Consider the following 19,831-nt stretch of genomic DNA (forward strand, 5'->3'; position numbering starts at 1 on the left):
TTTGTAACAGTGTTAACGTTGTTTATATGGCCACCCTCAGTGTGACCTGTATGGCTGTTGACCAAATATGCCTTGCATTCACTTGAGTGTGTGACAAGCCGTAGATATTATGTGACTGGGCCGGCACGCAAAGGCAGTGCCTTTAAGGTTTATTGGCACTCTGAACTTCTCCCTACGTCCGTGTTCACAGCGGCGTTTTAAAAAGTCCTAAATTTTACTTTTTGAAACCGATAATTTCTGATATTACATTTTAAAGCATTTATCGGCCGATAATATCGGCGGTCCGATATTATCGGACATCTCTAGTATATATATTATTATATATCTTTTTTTAGTAGGGTAAAACTAACAGTCTCAAAAAATATACGTATATATAGATTTTTGGCAAAAAATTATTTGTATTGTGTATGTATATATTTAAAAAAAAAAATAATAATAATTTTTAAACAGACGTTTTTAGGCCACTTTTTGCAACCAGAAAAGGCTTTTCTAATCTGTAACTTGTTTTGAAAAGGTTTAATTATAATTATTATACCAAATATTACATTATGACAATCTGTTTGAATCGAGAATCGTGTTGAATCGAGAATCAATTCTAAATCGAATCGTCACCCCCAGGAATCGGAATCCAATCAGGACGTTAGGTGCCCATAGATTCACACCCCTGGTTTTTAAATGTTAGTAAGCCGTTGATAACATGCGGAATTATGTTCTTGTGGACAGGATCATGTGCGTGCGGCTATGACCTGCATACGGTTCTTCACACATGGAGCCACTTCTTACCAGCAGTTGGGGGACCAACAGGTACACACACACAAACACATACAGCATATTCATATAATAATAATAGGGCTCTCGAACGATTATAATATTTAATGGCGATTAATAGCATTTTATTCATAGTTTACTCAAAATTTATCACGATTAATCGCAGGCAAATTTTTCATAATTCATAAGTGTACCCCAGACAGATCATTTTCAAGATTCTATTACTATGACCAGACAATCAGTTTGCTTCATTGAAATGTTTTTTTTAAACGTTATCCTTTTTAAAACAGCTCAACACAAAAAGGACATAAACAGAATTTAATGACAATAAAAAAAGTACCTGCAGCGTGTTGAAAAAATGTTTGTATTTTGTAGGAATACAGAATTTGTATTCCTGCTGTAGGAGAACTTGCATTTAGAGGAAGAGCTACACCATGTGAAGATACCATTTTCACACATTTTTAACACAAAATGTGGATTGTTATGGTCATAGTTTGATTGTCAAAGACGTTTGGTAAAGTAATCTGTGATATTTCTACTTGAATAAATGCTTCTGATATTCTGTGCATTAGGGCTGGGCGATATGGCCTTTTATTAATATCTCGATATTTTTAGGCCATGTCACGATACATGATATATATCTCCATATTTTGCCTTAGCCTTGAATGAACACTTGATGCATATAATCACAGCAGTATGATGATTCTATGTGTCTACATTAAAACATTCTTGTTCATACTGCATTAATATATGTTCATTTTAAACTTTCATGCAGAGAGGGAAATCACAACTAATTTACCAATTGACCAAAAGTGTATTTATTAAATAGTTATTAAGCAGTGGCACAGACATTCATGTCATTTCAAAACAGAAAGTGCAAGATTGTCAGAGACATTTTAAAACATGCTATAAGTCAGGGGTGCTCACACTTTTTCTGCAGGCGAGCTACTTTTCAATTGATCAAGTCGTGGGGATCTACCTCATTCATATATATAATTTATATTTACTTATTTATGAAATATATGTTTTTGTTAACAGGTTAAAGGTGTTTAATGATAATGCAAGCATGTTTAACACATATAGTTAATATTGTTAATACATTAAAGGTGTTTAATGATAATACAAGTATGTTTAATACATATAGTTAATATTGTTAACACATTAAAGGTGTTTAAAAATAATACAAGCATGTTTAACGGCGGGACGGCGTGGCGCAGTGGAAGAGTGGCCGTGCGTGACCCGAGGGTCCCTGGTTCAATCCCCACCTAGTACCAACCTCGTCATGTCCGTTGTGTCCTGAGCAAGACACTTCACCCTTGCTCCTGATGGGTGCTGGTTAGCGCCTTGCATGGCAGCTCCCTCCATCAGTGTGTGAATGTGTGTGTGAATGGGTAAATGTGGAAGTAGTGTCAAAGCGCTTTGAGTACCTTGAAGGTAGAAAAGCACTATACAAGTAAAACACATTTATCATTTATTATTTAACACAAATAGTTAATATTGTTAACAACTTAAAGGTGGTTAAAGATAAAACAAGCATGTTTAACACATATAGTTAATATTGTTAACAACTTAAAGGTGGTTAAAGATAATACAAGCATGTTTAACACATATAGTTAATATTGTTAACAACTTAAAGGTGGTTAAAGATAATACAAGCATGTTTAACACATATAGATTCCTTTCTTTCATGAAGACAAGAATATAAGTTGGTGTATTACCTGATTGTGATGACTTGCATTGATTGGAATCAGACAGTGGTGATGATAACGTCCGCATTTTCGAATGGAGGAGAAAAAAAGTCCTCCTTTCTGTCCAATACCACATGAAAGTGGTTGGTTTTTGGCATCTTATTTGTCCAGCTTCCGTACTCCTTTGTATACACTTTACAAGAAATACATTGTCGGCAAACTCCGTAGCTTGCTAGCTTGTGCACGCCAGCTTTCTAAGACTCTTATTTTGGTAGCACAGGCAGGATGAAGCAGAGCTTTTATTGTGCAACTGTGCAGTCGGTCTTTGGAGTTTTGACGACAGGTACGGCGCCAGAGTCTGTTGAAATAAAGTGTTTCTCGTCTTCCAGTCGGTAATTTTAATGAGCTGGCAGCAGCCAGCGTCATCTCAGAAGACCCTCGGGTGCCGTGAATGTCAATCAAGTGACGAAAGTGACGTCATAGTGAAGATTTATGATCGCTCATTTTTAGGACAATTTTTTTAATGCCTGGCTGGTGATCGACTGACACACCCTCCGAGATCGACCGGTAGATCGCGATCGACGTAATGAGCACCCCTGCTATAAGTGCACTTTTGTGCATGATGTCACCAAGATGACATATCAAAACAACACTAATTTAAAGTGTACTTTTTGTACAGAAAGCCACTACAATAGTTTAAAACAAATAAAGTGCACTTTTGTGCATGATGTCACACAAGATATTTCAATAACTGTCAAATAAAAATTAGCTGCATAATAGGTTCCTGCGGACGTTATCTCCTTCTCTTGTTGACTTTTTTTTTCATACGGTGTTGATCTGAATGCTTCGGCATTTTGTTGGTGTGGCACCGGCCGGAGATGTTGACATGCAGAGTGTGTCAAGCACTCCTTATTCTCCTTATTCTCGGGTGACTTTTCAAATGATGCTACATTAGCAGTGCTGCTACTTTTTGTAACAACGCTTTTGCCGCATAAATGTTGAACATATTCCCGCTTGAAGCCAAACATTAAACTGTTTTTCTCGGTAATAAATTGTTCCTCTATTTGTTACCAGATTCGCTCCTTCTCTCTCTCGTATTACCACCCGCACCACAGCTAATGTTACCATGTCGCTACCTCTCTGTTTCACGAGAGCGTGTGACGTTGCACACGTGACGTGTGTAAGAAGGTGCGCTTGTTTAAGTCTCTGTGAGAAGGAGAGACAAGAAAGAGTGGGAAACGCATGCATTGCAATGCCCGCAGCTAAAAGCAACTTCGTGAGAATGTATACTCGAATATCACGATATAGTCATTTTCTATATAGCACAGAGACAAACCCGCGATATATTGAGTATATTCGATATATCGCCCAGCCGTACTGCGCATTACATGTTGCACAGTTAATGGTTTTCACATATCTGCATGACAATGTCTAAACCAGGGGTGCTCATTACGTCGATCGCGAGCTACCGGTCGATCTCGGAGGGTGTGTCAGTCGATCACCAGCCAGGCATTAAAAAAATTGTCCTAAAAATGAGCGATCATAAATCTTCACTATGACGTCACTTTCGTCACTTGATTGACATTCACGGCACCCGAGGGTCTTCTGAGATGACGCTGGCTGCTGCCAGCTCATTAAAATTACCGACTGGAAGGCGAGAAACACTTTATTTCAACAGACTCTGGCGCCGTACCTGTCGTCAAAACCCCAAAGACCGACTGCACAGTTGCGCTAACAAAACAAGAGTCTCAGAAAGCTGGCGTGCACAAGCTAGCAAGCTACGGAGTTTGCCGACAATGTATTTCTTGTAAAGTGTATACAAAGGAGTACGGAAGCTGGACAAATAAGATGCCAAAAACCAACCACTTTCATGTGGTATTGGACAGAATGGAGGACTTTTTTTCTCCTCCATTCGAAAATGCGGACGTTATCATCACCACTGTCTGATTCCAATCAATGCAAGTCATCAGAATCAGGTAATACACCAACTTATATTCTTGTCTTCATGAAAGAAAGGAATCTATATGTGTTAAACATGCTTGTATTATCTTTAACCACCTTTAAGTTGTTAACAATATTAACTATATGTGTTAAACATGCTTGTATTATCTTTAACCACCTTTAAGTTGTTAACAATATTAACTATATGTGTTAAACATGCTTGTTTTATCTTTAACCACCTTTAAGTTGTTAACAATATTAACTATTTGTGTTAAATAATAAATGATAAATGTGTTTTACTTGTATAGTGCTTTTCTACCTTCAAGGTACTCAAAGCGCTTTGACACTACTTCCACATTTACCCATTCACACACACATTCACACACTGACGGACGTTTTTAGCACCACTGTCTGATTCCAATCAATGCAAGTCATCAGAATCAGGTAATACACCAACTTATATTCTTGTCTTCATGAAAGAAAGGAATCTATATGTGTTAAACATGCCTGTATTATCTTTAAACACCTTAACTTGTTAACAATATTAACTATATGTGTTAAACATGCTTGCATTATCTTTAAACACCTTTAACTTATTAACAATATTAACTATATGTGTTAAACATGCTTGTATTATCATTAAACACCTTTAACTTGTTAACAATATTAACTATATGTGTTAAGCATGCTTGTATTATCTTTAAACACCTTTAACTTATTAATAATATTAACTATATGTATTAAACATGCTTGTATTATCATTAAACACCTTTAACTTGTTAATAATATTAACTATATATATTAAACATGCTTGTATTATCTTTAAACACCTTTAACTTGTTAACAATATTAACTATATGTATTAAACATACTTGTATTATCATTAAACACCTTTAATTTATTAACAATACTAACTATATGTATTAAACATTCTTGTATTATCATTAAACACCTTTAATTTATTAACAATATTAACTATGTGTTAAACATGATTGCATTATCATTAAACACCTTTAATTTATTAACAATATTAACTATATGTGTTAAACGTGCTTGCATTATCATTAAACACCTTTAACTTATTAACAAAAACATATATTTCATAAATAAGTAAATATAAATTATATATATGAATGAGGTAGATCCCCACGACTTGATCAATTGAAAAGTAGCTCGCCTGCAGAAAAAGTGTGAGCACCCCTGGTCTAAACCTTCTCTATTATCCAAAAATTATATTCAGCTTGCTTAAACTTTCTCCAATCGCAGCCTATTAATCAGAACAGGTTATAAAAGAATATACGCAATCTGCCAGAAAACACTTATTCATGTAGAAATATCACAGATTACATTACAATACATCTTTGACAAAGCCATATTTCCAGAAAGCTGGGGGGCCTTATTTTTGTGTCTTGTTTTGTATATTCCGGCAAACCAGTGTTCTCTACAATAGACTTTTGATTTTGTTCTATATATTTTGTCAGCAATACAGGGAGCGCTCTGCGGTTTTTAAAGACCCTCTGCAAAAAAGCTAGTCAAAGATTATCTTCATGACAGTCCTCTAGGATTTTAAGATTTGTTTTTAACTTAACTTGCAGGCCGCCAGTTGAACAGTTCAAATGAGGAAAAAGGGAGGATCTAAAATGAAACCTTGAAGGAACACCACAGCTGTAATTAAATAGGTTGAACAAATGATTCTTGCTGCATCTGAAGTAAACAAACTACGGCAACGCCTTAGTTACATTAACCACATCACAAACAATGTGTTACTGTCAAAAAGGAGAGGACTTAAAGGGCCTTGGGGCAATCACAAGTTTGGACCTCAGTTTGCTAGCAAGGTGAAAAGGTCAACATAAGGATCTGCCAATGTGTTTACAGTGGTCCAAGTTCCTCCATACAACAGGAGCACTCTTGTGTTTTTAGGAATTTGCTGCAAAAATATTTGTCTCCCAAGTTTTGAACGAACTTGGGGGACCGGTAAGGTGTCATTCGCGAACCGGATTTAGCCCCCAGGCCGCCAGTTGAATTGCCCTGCGCTACGGAATGGGCCGCAGATCAAAAAGGAGTAAAAAAAACAATAGCGTCGTTGAAGGAACTTATATTTATCGTCTAAAATAACTCTTGACAGCTACAAATAATAATAATGATAATTGTCATGCGTGCAGCGCTGGTTGGTGCGAGCCAAAGAGCACCTGAGGACGTACTTGCAGGAGCAGCAATGTCGCGGCGGCGGCAGGAGGAAGTCTCAAGCGGCCTCGTTCAGGAAGATGATGTCATCGGGCGACGTCACCAGGTCATACAGTTCCATGTTTTTTCTCCTCTACCTTTTCATGGTGTCCGCCGCTCTTGTTGTGACGTCCTCCTTCCGTGTCGTCACCAGACACATGAACACCATCGAGCTGCAGCTGGAGGTCACCCGCTTCCTGCACCGATGCGAGGCGGCGTCTCCCGCTGGATCCGGTCCCCTTCCCACCTTGTTCGGAGGAAACCCCATGAAGGCAGAGGTGGCCTGCAAGGTGAGACGCTGCGTTTCTAATGTCAGATGTGACCGCCCCTCATACAAAACCAGTGAAGTTGGCACGTTGTGTAAATGGTAAATAAAAACAGAATATAATGATTTGCAAATCCTTTTCAACTTATTTTCAATTGAATAGACTGCAAAGACAAGATACTTAACGTTCGAACTGGAAAGCTGAATTTTTTTGCAAATATTAGCTCATTTGGAATTTGATGCCTGCAACATGTTTCAAAAAAGCTGGCACAAGTGGCAAAAAGACTGAGAAAGTTGAAGAATGCTCATCAAACACTTATTTGGAACATCCCACAGGTGAACAGGCTAATTGGGAACAGGTGGGTGCCATGATTGGGTATAAAAGTAGCTTCCATGAAATGCTCAGTCATTCACAAACAAGGATGGGGCGAGGGTCACCACTTTGTCAACAAATGCGTGAGCAAATTGTCCAACAGTTTAAGAACAACATTTCTTAACGAGCTATTGAAAGGAATTTCGGGATTTCTCCATCTACGGTCCGTAATATCATCAGAAGGTTCAGAGAATCTGGAGAAATCACTGCACGTAAGTAGCAAGGCCGAAAAACCAACATTGAACTTCGATCCCTCAGGCGGTACTGATCAAAAACCGACATCAGTGTGTAAAGGATATCACCACATGGGCTCAGGAACACTTCAGAAAAGTACAGTAACTACAGTTTGTCGCTACATCTGTAAGTGCAAGTTAAAACTCTACTATGCAAAGCCAAAACCATTTATCAACAACACCCAGTAACACCGCTAGCTTCACATGGCCCGAGCTCATCTAAGATGGACCGATGCAAAGTGGAAAAGGGTTCTGTGGTCTGACGAGTCCACATTTCAAATTGTTTTTGGAAACTGTGGATGTCGTGTCTTCCGGAACAAAGAGGAAAAGAACCATCCGGATTGTTATAGGCGCGAAGTTCAAAAGCCAGCATCTGTGATGGTATGCGGGTGTATAAGTGCCCAAAGCATGGGTAACTTACACATCTGTGAAGGCACCATTAATGCTGAAAGGTACATACGTTGCCATCCAAGCAACGTTACCATGGACGCCCCTGCTTATTTCAGCAAGACAATGCCAAGCCACGTGTTACAACAGCGTGGCTTCATAGTAACAGAGTGCGGGTACTAGACTGGCCTGCCTGTAGTCCAGACCTGTCTCCCATTGAAAATGTGTGGCGCAACATGAAGCGTAAAATACGACAACGGAGACCCCGGACTGTTGAACAACTTAAGCTGTACATCAAGCAAGAATGGGAAAGAATTCCACCTGAAAAGCTTCAAAAATTGGTCTCCTCAGTTCCCAAACGTTTACTAAGTGTAGTTAAAAGGAAAGGCCATGTAACACAGTGGTAAAAATGCACCTGTGACAACTTTTTTGCAATGTGTAGCTGCCATTAAATTCTAAGTTAATGATTATTTGCAAAAAAAAAAAAATTACGGTTCTCAGTTTGAACATTAAATATCTTGTCTTTGCAGTCTATTCAATTGAATATAAGTTGAAAAGGATTAGCAAATCATTGTATTCTGTTTTTATTTACGAATTACACAACATGCCAACTTCACTGGTTTTGGGTTTTGTATTATATTTGACTAAAAATAGGCTGAGGTTAGCTGATGACCAATTGCTGACATTGCTGACAATCATTGTATCCTGTTTTCGTCATCAAAGGGAGGAGCTCATACGTAGATTGAGGAGCTCCTTTTTTTCTGTCAAGTGTCAAGTAGATTGTGTTGTTTGATTGCAGGTGATGCTCGGCGGTAAAAACATCGAAGAAGGCTTCGGCATTGCATACCGAGTCATACAGGTGAGTACATCGAAGGAAGCCTTTTCCACCATTGCCGGGTCACCAAAATGTCCTCGGTGCAGGACTTCCAGCTGGAGGCCCAGGGCGTGTACGTGCGGGCCGGCCAACGCCTCGTCCGTCACAGGAAGTTCGGCGCCGTGCGGCAGTTGCTCAAGTGTGTCATCGAGTCCGGCATGGCCACCAAGAGCGACGGCGACGCGCTCATCCTCAGCTGCGTCGCCGTGGCGGATAAAGGACCGGCGGACGTGAGTGACGGGGGGGTGTTGGCGCTGCTGTGCAAAGATGGTGACCCGCCTCCTTGTTTGTTGTCTCTTTTTAGGCCAAAGAGTTGGAGAGTCTCATCCTGGAGACCAAGAGCCCAGAAAACAAGGTAAAATAGCGCTTTGGTCCCATTTGATCACAAAAAACTTAGGCAATGAAATTACACTTCTGGGGAAATTCTGGCTCAGGTGAAAATTTTGTAAAAGTAACTTGTTTGTGATTTTATGGGGCGGAGTGGCTCGGTTGGTAGAGCGACCGGGTTCCAGGTTCGATCCCCGCTTCTGCCATCCTAGTCCCTGCCATTATGTCCTTGGGCAAGATTTCTTACCCACCTGCTCCCAGTGCCAGTAGATCTAGCAGAAAATATACATTATAAACACAAATAATTTGACAGATATTTAAATTATCATCATTATTGACAATATTATTACCATCATTATTTACCTTATTCATATAATTAGTTACATTACCATCATTATTTACATAATGCACATAAAACATTATAATGATAATTTTCCTCCATTCTTGGTAACACGCCTTTTCCAGAAATGACTTCTGATTGGCTAAACCAGGGGTCGGCAACCTTTACCAGTCAAAGAGCCATTTTGACCAGTTTCACAAATATAGAAAACAATGGGAGCCGCAAAAATATTTTGAAATTTTAAATGAAATAACACTGCATACAAAGTTTTTTTTGTTTGTTTTGTGCTATGTATAACCAGGGGTCTCAGACACGCTGCCCACACCCTTATGTAGAATTTGAAAGCTGGTGCGGCACGCGGGTTTTTAATTAATGGCGCTTGTCAGCGTCATGCGTGCCGTGATGGTACAGCATACAGCACCCACTACAGTCAGCGTGCCTGATCAGCCACATGTTGTATGGGGCTTCCGCTTAGCTCACGTAGGTAACAGCATGGCATACTTGGTCAACAACCACACAGCTCACACTGACGGTGGCGGTATAAAAAAAAAAACTTTAACACTCTTACTAATAATGCACCACACTGTGAACCCACACCAAACAAGAATGACAAACACATTTCGGGAGAACATCTGCACCGTAACACAACATAAACACAACAGGACAAATACCCAGAATCCCATGCAGCCCTAACTCTTCCGGGATACATTATACACCCCCGCTACCAAACCCCGCCCACCTCAACCGACGCACAGGGGGGGGGGGGGGGGGGGGTGTATAATGTAGCCCGGAAGAGTCAGGGCTGCATGAGATTCTGGGTGTTTGTTCTGTTGTGTTTATGTTGTGTTAAGGTGCAGATGTTCTCCCGAAATGTGTTTGTCATTCTTGTTTGGTTTTGGTTCAAAGTGTGGCGCATTATTAGTAAGAGTGTTAAAGTTGTTTTATATGACCACCGTCAGTGTAACCTGTGTGGCTGTTGACCAAGTATGCCTTGCTGTCACATACGTGTGCAAGCAAAAAATGTATATTGTTTAACAAGTGTTGGGCTGGCACTCTGTTAATACAGATTGTAGAGGGCGCCAAATGTTGTACCATCATGGCACGCCCTTATTATAACCGTAAGGGTGATAATCGGTGAATATTAATCCCGGGAGTTTTCTGCGAGAGGCACTGAAATCCGGAAGTTTCACGGGAAAATTGGGGGGTTCAGCAAGTAAGCTGCTGAGCCGCATCAGAGTGATCAAAGAGCCGCATGTGGCTCCGGAGCCGCGGGTTGCCGACCCCTGGGCTAAACCATGAATACATGTAGGGATTGTAGCGCCACCCGCTGCTCGGTGATGCACTCGCCATGCCGCCGATGCCTTTTGATGAGTGCACTAACAACCTTCCCGTCTTCCACCTGCGCTCAGATCAAGGCGTACCTGCAGTGCAACAAGCTGCGGCCGGCCTACCTGCTGGCGGTCAAACTGGAGGCGAGCCGGGCCGGTCCGCTGGTGCAAGACGTGCTGCGGGCGGCGGAGGGAGCGCAGGACTCGGTGATGCAGAACATCTGCCGCCAGTGGCTCCTGGAGCACCACAACAAGGCCGGCCCGCAGCGAGCGGCGCGGGCCAACAACGCTAGGTAACGACACGTCCACACACCTGGGGGGACTCCCTGGCCAGGTGCCATTTTTAGACGGATCCAATTAAACCTACGCCTTTTAAAACGCTACACACAACAAAGGAGCCCTAAGAAGTCACGGAGACAACCTTTTTTAAATTCCGTTACCATGACGACCGTAATGATGCAGGTGCTTACTCTACCTCGGCTAAAAGGGAACGTAGCTTAGCTCACAAATCATGTGATACTTCCTCCACACCACACTCGTCCAAGAATGTTCCCTCAGGTGTTCCCAAAAAATTGGTGAATGTGTACTTACTGCTTGCTCAACTCAATGACTCCTTTAAAAATCATGCTGGAGATATTTTTAATCATCTTCAAAATCCTATAATAATCATATTTACTCATTTTAAACTACATTTTACTCAACACAAAAAACAACAAAAAAGGGACTTTTTTTTTTTTTTGTATGCTGAAGCTGCCTTCTCACAGACGTTCGCCTCAGAGCGACCATGTGACAAAAAAAAAAAAGCCACTTGAAGACTTTTGAGACACATTTCAAGTCCTCACCACCGCACTTTACTGTCTGAGTTATTAAAAAACAAAACAGATATCGTCATCTTCCTTGAAGGAATTTGTACAATTGCTTAAAATGATGCAATCATGTTTTTTTAATAGATTTCTCACAGTTTAATAATTAAAATGAAATAATAAAAATGATGACACATCACTTATTGGCTGATTGACTTCATTTTTGCATGACCGGCCACAATATGAGCATACTTGCCAACCCTCCCGAATTTTCCGGGAGACTCCTGAATTTCAGTGCCTCTCCCGAAACAACCACTCTCCCGAATTTCTCCCGATTTCCAGCCGGACAACAAGGCACGCCCCTTCCATGTCCATGCGGACCTGAGTGAGGACAGCCTGTCGTCACGTCCGCTTTTCCTCCATATAAACAGCGTGCCGGCCCAGTCACGTTATAACATATACGGCTTTTGGAGAGTGCACAACTGCACACACAACAAGAAGGAGACCAAATCAGAAGAACGAAGAAAAGACGGTCATAGCGACGACGAGTAAGAAGAAGAAGTACGCTTGCAAGTCATCAGAGAGGGTGTTGAACATGGTTAGAAAGATAGTGACAGAGAATAGAACGAGGATGGACAATTCAACCCTAAACTCGCTCCTTTCCTGCAAATTAAATTTCACAGATGCTGCCCATACCTACGCTCCTTCAAATGCTGTGCTACTGGCTGCAAAGCATTGCACTTTCAAATACAACAATGAGTGGAGGAGTGTTATGTGTGTATATGTGTACATACATATATATATATATATATATATATATATATATATATATATATATATATATATATATATATATATATATATATATATACATATATATATATGTATATATATATGTATATACATATATATATATGTATATATATATATATATATGTATGTATATATATATATGTATATATATATATATATATATATATATATATGTATAAGAAATACTTGAATTTCAGTGAATTCTAGCTATAAACATACTCCTCCCCCTTAACCCCGCCCCCCGACCCCGCACACCTCAACACCCCTTTTTTTTTAGCCCATTTTAGCAGGTAAACACCAAAGTTTGGACTTCGGGTACTACATTTTGTGCCGTCTCATGTGTGCTAGTATGTCAATAAAGTTATTTGAATCCTTGAAGAGTCATTTATTTTGTTATTTGCAATATCCGCTATCGAACTAATATGTTAATGTTAATCTACAGATAGCATGTTAGCTTTTTAGCATATTGAACGGGTATACACCTCAAAGTCATATAGTTTGGTACTTGTTAAACGTTACCATTCTAACATTAGCATATTAGCATGCTAGTCCGTCTTAGCCTATTTTGCAAGTATACACCTAATTTGGGACCTTGGGTACTACATTTTTTGCAATCTAATGTGTCTCGTGTGCTAGTATGACAATAATCATATTTGTTACTTGACGTTATCTGGCCAACTGCTAGCATGCTAACATTAACCTGTTAGCTTTTTAACAAATATTGCATATATACTCCTCACAGTCATATATTTTGGTACCTGACCCATGCTGTTTACATTTTAATTTTAGCACGCCAACAGTATTGCAGCATATAACACATTTCCAAAATGAGATTAGCATTAATATTAGCATGCTACCTTTTTTTTTTTTAGCTAAATTTGCCGCTATACACTTCAGTCATATACTTGACTTGATGTATGTTGAATGTTAGAATTCTAACAATAGCATGCTAGGTTGTTTTTTTGCCTATTTTGCAGATATACACCTGATTTAGGATCTCAGGTACTGAGTTGTGTGCCATCTCATGTGTACTAGTTTGTCAGTTTCCCTTCTAGGATTACATCAACCAGGGTCCGCCCAGACATGATCATTGTTTCAGATTCCACCAAGCAACTGATTATTCTGGAGCTAACTGTGCCATGGGAAGAACGCATGGACGAGGCCAATGAGAGGAAGCGTGCCAAGTACCAGGAGCTGGAATAAGAGTGTAGGAGGCAAGGCTGGTAAAACAATATGTGAGCCCCTGGAGGTGGGCTGTCGGGGATTCGCAAGGCGGTCACTCTGCAGGACTTGTCGGGGATGCTATCAGATCCGCAGAGAAAGCCACAAGATGGCTTTGAGGTGGTTCGGGCATCTGGTCAGGATGCCACCCGAACGCCTCCCTAGGGAGGTGTTTAGGGCACATCCGACCGGTAGGAGGCCACGGGGAAGACCCAGGACACGTTGAGAAGACTATGTCTCCCGGCTGGCCTGGGAACGCCTCGGGATCCCCCGGGGAGAGCCGGACGAAGTGGCTGGGGAGAGGGAAGTCTGGGCTTCCCTGCTTAGGACCTCGAATAAGCGTAAGAAGATGGACGGATGGATGGGTTTTGGATTAAGAGGGCAGAACCGTGGGCAAACGCTGCTGGGACACAGGCTGGGGATTGACCACCCCGGCAGGGTCGCCTGGGCTGAGGGGGTCTGATGCTAAAAGACCCGAAACCCCCGATGATCCCAGGAAACAACATCACTGATGATGTGTCCCAGTGCATCCGCAGGATGTATCTTTCACCTAAGTCAGGACAAAATATTTATTGTAGCAAAAAATGTGATTATTAACTAAATATTTCCTTATTTAAAAATAATACATAAAAAAATATTTACATTGTATTTTTATTTGTATTATAGACATAAATATAGTTGTCTAATTGTAAAGAAGAAGAAAAAATTCCGGGAATATTCAAAGTTGGAAACTTTCCATGGGAATTAATGGGAATAAGCATTGAATGCAACATGCTAGATTTTGCAGCATGATTATTAGCTAAAACAACCTGATTTAATGCAAATTCAGTAGAATTTCAACCCTGCACTGTGCATTCCTCCATCACATGTGCAGATAATTCCCAGCATGCTACACACTACAGCAGGGCTATTGAGGCCACACTAGTATTTGAGCCCAAGGACTTCATCCAGTCAGGTAAGTGTTGATGATATTACTGGGGTAAATATATTTGATCTATGGTATTTTAAGTTTAATAGAGGTGTAATTGCTGTAGACTACTCCAGCAGACTTCCACTCAAGCTAGCTAGCTAGCTGTTCCTGTACTTGTTAAATGATTTTGGGGCCAATATCTCTAGCTGGCTAGGTTTATCTACCACCACAGTCTCATAATGAACTGAAAATATTTCTCTGTTAGCCTTGATGCTCATTTTCTCTATGTTAAATCCCATTAATTTATGCTAACGACGTTAGCGATCTGAATCTACCTTTTTTTGTGATCTGTAAAGTTCAACTAGCAAATACTAAATCAAAAGGTGTCGTTTCCTCTGCTTTCTGTTCTGCTAGCCATTCTGTTGTCATACAAGAATGTAGGTTATAGTTTGATTCAGCATGCTGATTGAGTGTTCATTTATTAATCTAGCCTATTTCTATTCATTTGTCCATCAGTAAAATATTTTTTAAAGACTACTCCAATTGTTTAGCTGACTATTTATATCTGTGTGTGGCATTACATTAGTGTTTTACAAGAATGAATAAAATACAAACAGAATAATGTCACGTACCCCAACCAATGTAGGTGGAAAGGCTGTGAACATTTGCAAATACTGTGCAAAGAGCTACGTCAAAAATGTCACAAAAATACAGCAGCATATAGACAAGTGCCCAATAATATATCATTATTGTAATTCCCCATTAAATCCCATATATATTCCCATTAGTGGTGAGGACGGTGGAAAAGATCATCAGGACTCCTATTCCTCCTATCCAGGAGATTGCAAAAAGCCGCTGCCTGACCAAGGCTCAGAAAATCTGCAGAGACTCCTCCCACCCCCACCAAGGACTGTTTTCACTGCTGGACTCTAGAAAGAGGTTCCGCAGCCTCCGTAGCAGAACCTCCAGGTTCTGTAACAGCTTCTTCCCTCAAGCCGTAAGACTCTTGAACGCATCAAAATAATCCCCTCAATTCCCCCCAAAAATGGATTAACTGGCTAGAATATAAAAACAATATAACATACATCCATAAACGTGGATGCATATGCAATAGTGCAATATATTTATCTGTACAGTAATCACAATTATTTATATCTGCACCTTATTGCTCTTTTATCCTGCACTACCATGAGCTAATGTAACGAAATTTTGTTCTTATCTGTACTGTAAAGTTCAAATTTGAATGACAATAAAAAGGAAGTCTAAGTCTATTAATTCCCATGGACGCTGTCCAGCTTTGAATAATCAAAAAATGGTCAATATTTCCAAACTTCCCGAGCTTAACTTCCCGTGGTAAATTTCAGGAAATTTACCAGAAACTTTCCACCCCTTTGCAACCCTAGTCCAGACTTAGGAGTCAATTTTGAAGAGTAATTCAATCAATGTTTATTTATATAGCCCTAAATCACAAGTGTCTCAAAGGGCTGCACAAGCCACAACGACATCCTCGGTTCAGAGCCCACATAAGGGCAAGGAAAAACTCACAACCCAGTGGGATGTCAATATGAATGACTATGAGAAACCTTTTGTACAAAATGCGGCTGCTAGACTTTTAACAAGAACAAGAAAGTTTGATCATATTACGCCTATACTGTATATACCTTTATATACCTATACTGGCTCACCTGCACTGGCTTCCTGTGCACTTAAGATGTGACTTTAAGGTTTTACGTATAAAATACTACACGGTCTAGCTCCATCCTATCTTGCCGATTGTATTGTACCATATGTCCCGGCAAGAAATCTGCGTTCAAAGAACTCCGTCTTATTAGTGATTCCCAGAGCCCAAAAAAAGTCTGCGGGTTATAGAGCATTTTCTATTGGGGCTCCAGTACTCTGGAATGCCCTCCCGGTAACAGTTAGAGATGCTACCTCAGTAGAAGCATTTAAGTCCCATCTTAAAACTCATTTGAATACTCTAGCCTTTAAATAGACCCCCTTTTAGACCAGTTGATCTGCTGTTTCTTTTCTTTTCTCCTCTGCCCCCTCTCTCTTGTGGAGGGGGAGGACATAGGTCCGGTGGCCATGGATGAAGTGCTGGCTGTCCAGAGTCGGGACCCGGGGTGGACAGCTCGCCTGTGCATCGGTTGGGGACATCTCTGCACTGCTGACCCGTCTCCGCTCGGGATGGTTTCCTGCTGGCCCCACTATGGACTGGACTCTCACTATTATGTTAGATCCACTATGGACTGGACTCTCACTATTATGTTAGATCCACTATGGACTGGACTCTCACTATTATGTTAGATCCACTATGGACTGGACTCTCACTATTATGTTAGATCCACTATGGACTGGACTCTCACTATTATGTTAGATCCACTATGGACTGGACTCTCACTATTATGTTAGATCCACTATGGACTGGACTTTCACTATTATGTTAGATCCACTATGGACTGGACTCTCACTATTATGTTAGATCCACTATGGACTGGACTCTCACTATTATGTTAGATCCACTATGAACTGGACTTTCACAATATCATGTCAGACCCACTCGACATCCATTGCGTTCGGTCTCCCCTAGAGGGGGCAGGGGGTCACCCACATATGCGGTCCTCTCCAAGGTTTCTCATAGTCATTCACATCGACGTCCCACTGGGGTGAGTTTTCCTTGCCCTTATGTGGGCTCTGTACCGAGGATGTCGTTGTGGCTTGTGCAGCCCTTTGAGACACTTGTGATTTAGGGCTATATAAATAAACATTGATTGATTGATTGATTGATTGAGAGGACCGCAGATGTGGATGACCCCCCCACACCCCCTTCTAGGGGAGACCGGATGCAATGGACGTCGAGTGGGTCTAGCATACTATTGTGAAAGTCCAGTCCATAGTGCATCTAACATAATATTGTGAGAGTCCAGTCCATAGTGGATCTAACATAATATTTTGAGAGTCCAGTCCATAGTGGATCTAACATAATAGTGAGAGTCCAGTCCATTGTGGATCTAACATAATAGTGTGAGAGTCCAGTCCATAGTGGATCTAACATAATAGTGAGAGTCCAGTCCATAGTGGATCCAACATAATAGTGAGAGTCCAGTCCATAGTGGATCTAACATAATAGTGAGAGTCCAGTCCATAGTGGATCTATCATAATAGTGTGAGAGTACAGTCCATAGTGGATCTAACATAATAGTGAGAGTCCAGTCCATAGTGGATCTAACATAATAGTGAGAGTCCAGTCCATAGTGGATCTAACATAATAGTGAGAGTCCAGTCCGTAGTGGATCTAGGATAATATTGTGAGAGTCCAGTCCATAGTGGATCTAACATAATAGTGAGAGTCCAGTCCATAGTGGATCTAACATAATATTGTGAGAGTCCAGTCAATAGTGGATCTAACATAATAGTGAGAGTCCAGTCCATAGTGGATCTTGGATAATATTGTGAGTCCAGTCCATAGTGGATCTAACATAATATTGTGAGAATCCAGTCCATAGTGGATCTAACATAATATTTTGAGAGTCCAGTCCATAGTGGATCCAACATAATAGTGAGAGTCCAGTCCATTGTGGATCTAACATAATAGTGTGAGAGTCCAGTCCATAGTGGATCTAACATAATAGTGAGAGTCCAGTCCATAGTGGATCTAGGATAATATTGTGAGTCCAGTCCATAGTGGATCTAACATAATATTGTGAGAATCCAGTCCATAGTGGATCTAACATAATATTTTGAGAGTCCAGTCCATAGTGCATCTAACATAATATTGTGAGAGTCCAGTCCATAGTGGATCTAACATAATATTTTGAGAGTCCAGTCCATAGTGGATCTAACATAATAGTGAGAGTCCAGTCCATTGTGGATCTAACATAATAGTGTGAGAGTCCAGTCCATAGTGGATCTAACATAATAGTGAGAGTCCAGTCCATAGTGGATCCAACATAATAGTGAGAGTCCAGTCCATAGTGGATCTAACATAATAGTGAGAGTCCAGTCCATAGTGGATCTATCATAATAGTGTGAGAGTACAGTCCATAGTGGATCTAACATAATAGTGAGAGTCCAGTCCATAGTGGATCTAACATAATAGTGAGAGTCCAGTCCATAGTGGATCTAACATAATAGTGAGAGTCCAGTCCATAGTGGATCTAGGATAATATTGTGAGAGTCCAGTCCATAGTGGATCTAACATAATAGTGAGAGTCCAGTCCATAGTGGATCTAGGATAATATTGTGAGTCCAGTCCATAGTGGATCTAACATAATATTGTGAGAATCCAGTCCATAGTGGATCTAACATAATATTTTGAGAGTCCAGTCCATAGTGGATCTAACATAATAGTGAGAGTCCAGTCCATAGTGGATCTATCATAATAGTGTGAGAGTACAGTCCATAGTGGATCTAACATAATAGTGAGAGTCCAGTCCATAGTGGATCTAACATAATAGTGAGAGTCCAGTCCATAGTGGATCTAACATAATAGTGAGAGTCCAGTCCATAGTGGATCTAGGATAATATTGTGAGAGTCCAGTCCACAGTGGATCTAACATAATAGTGAGAGTCCAGTCCATAGTGGATCTAACATAATATTGTGAGAGTCCAGTCAATAGTGGATCTAACATAATAGTGAGAGTCCAGTCCATAGTGGATCTAGGATAATATTGTGAGTCCAGTCCATAGTGGATCGAACATAATATTGTGAGAGTCCAGTCAATAGTGGATCTAACATAATAGTGAGAGTCTCCAGTCCATAGTTGATCTAACATAATATTGTGAGAGTCCAGTCCATAGTGGATCTAACATAATAGTGAGAGTCCAGTCCATAGTGGATCTAACATAATAGTGAGAGTCCAGTCCATAGTGGATCTAACATAATAGTGTGAGAGTCCAGTCCATAGTGGATCTAACATAATATTGTGAGAGTCCAGTCAATAGTGGATCTAACATAATAGTGAGAGTCCAGTCCATAGTGGATCTAACATAATATTGTGAGAGTCCAGTCCATAGTGGATCTAACATAATAGTGAGAGTCCAGTCCATAGTGGATCTAACATAATAGTGAGAGTCCAGTCCATAGTGGATATAACATAATAGTGAGAGTCCAGTCCATAGTGGGGCCAGCAGGAGACCATCCCGAGCAGAGACGGGTCAGCAGCGCACAGATGTCCCTAACTGATGCACAGGCGAGCGGTCCACCCTGGGTCCCGACTCTGGACAGCCAGCACTTCATCCACAAGGGAGAGGGGGGCAGAAAAGAAAAGAAACGGCAGATCAACTGGTCTAAAAAGGGGGTCTATTGAGGCAAGGCTGAGGAAACCCGACAAAAGC

General features: G+C 40.6%; 1 protein-coding gene across 2 annotated transcripts in view; it reads left to right on the forward strand.

Moving 5' to 3' along the window:
- zfyve26 (zinc finger, FYVE domain containing 26) overlaps nt 1–11,749 on the forward strand; it is a 72,298-nt gene extending 60,549 nt beyond the window's left edge. For both annotated transcript variants that reach the window (XM_061969035.1, XM_061969036.1), the window contains exons 37-43: nt 724–804; nt 6,560–6,687; nt 6,775–6,910; nt 8,678–8,737; nt 8,800–8,982; nt 9,057–9,107; nt 10,829–11,749. In XM_061969035.1, coding sequence (XP_061825019.1) covers nt 724–804; nt 6,560–6,687; nt 6,775–6,910; nt 8,678–8,737; nt 8,800–8,982; nt 9,057–9,107; nt 10,829–11,044 — 855 coding nt within the window. In that variant the 3' untranslated portion in view covers nt 11,045–11,749. The remainder of the gene's footprint in view (nt 1–723; nt 805–6,559; nt 6,688–6,774; nt 6,911–8,677; nt 8,738–8,799; nt 8,983–9,056; nt 9,108–10,828) is intronic.
- Nucleotides 11,750–19,831: the final 8,082 nt, after the last annotated feature.

This window comes from Nerophis lumbriciformis, linkage group LG08, assembly GCF_033978685.3.
Source record: "Nerophis lumbriciformis linkage group LG08, RoL_Nlum_v2.1, whole genome shotgun sequence".
NCBI lineage: Eukaryota > Metazoa > Chordata > Actinopteri > Syngnathiformes > Syngnathidae > Nerophis > Nerophis lumbriciformis.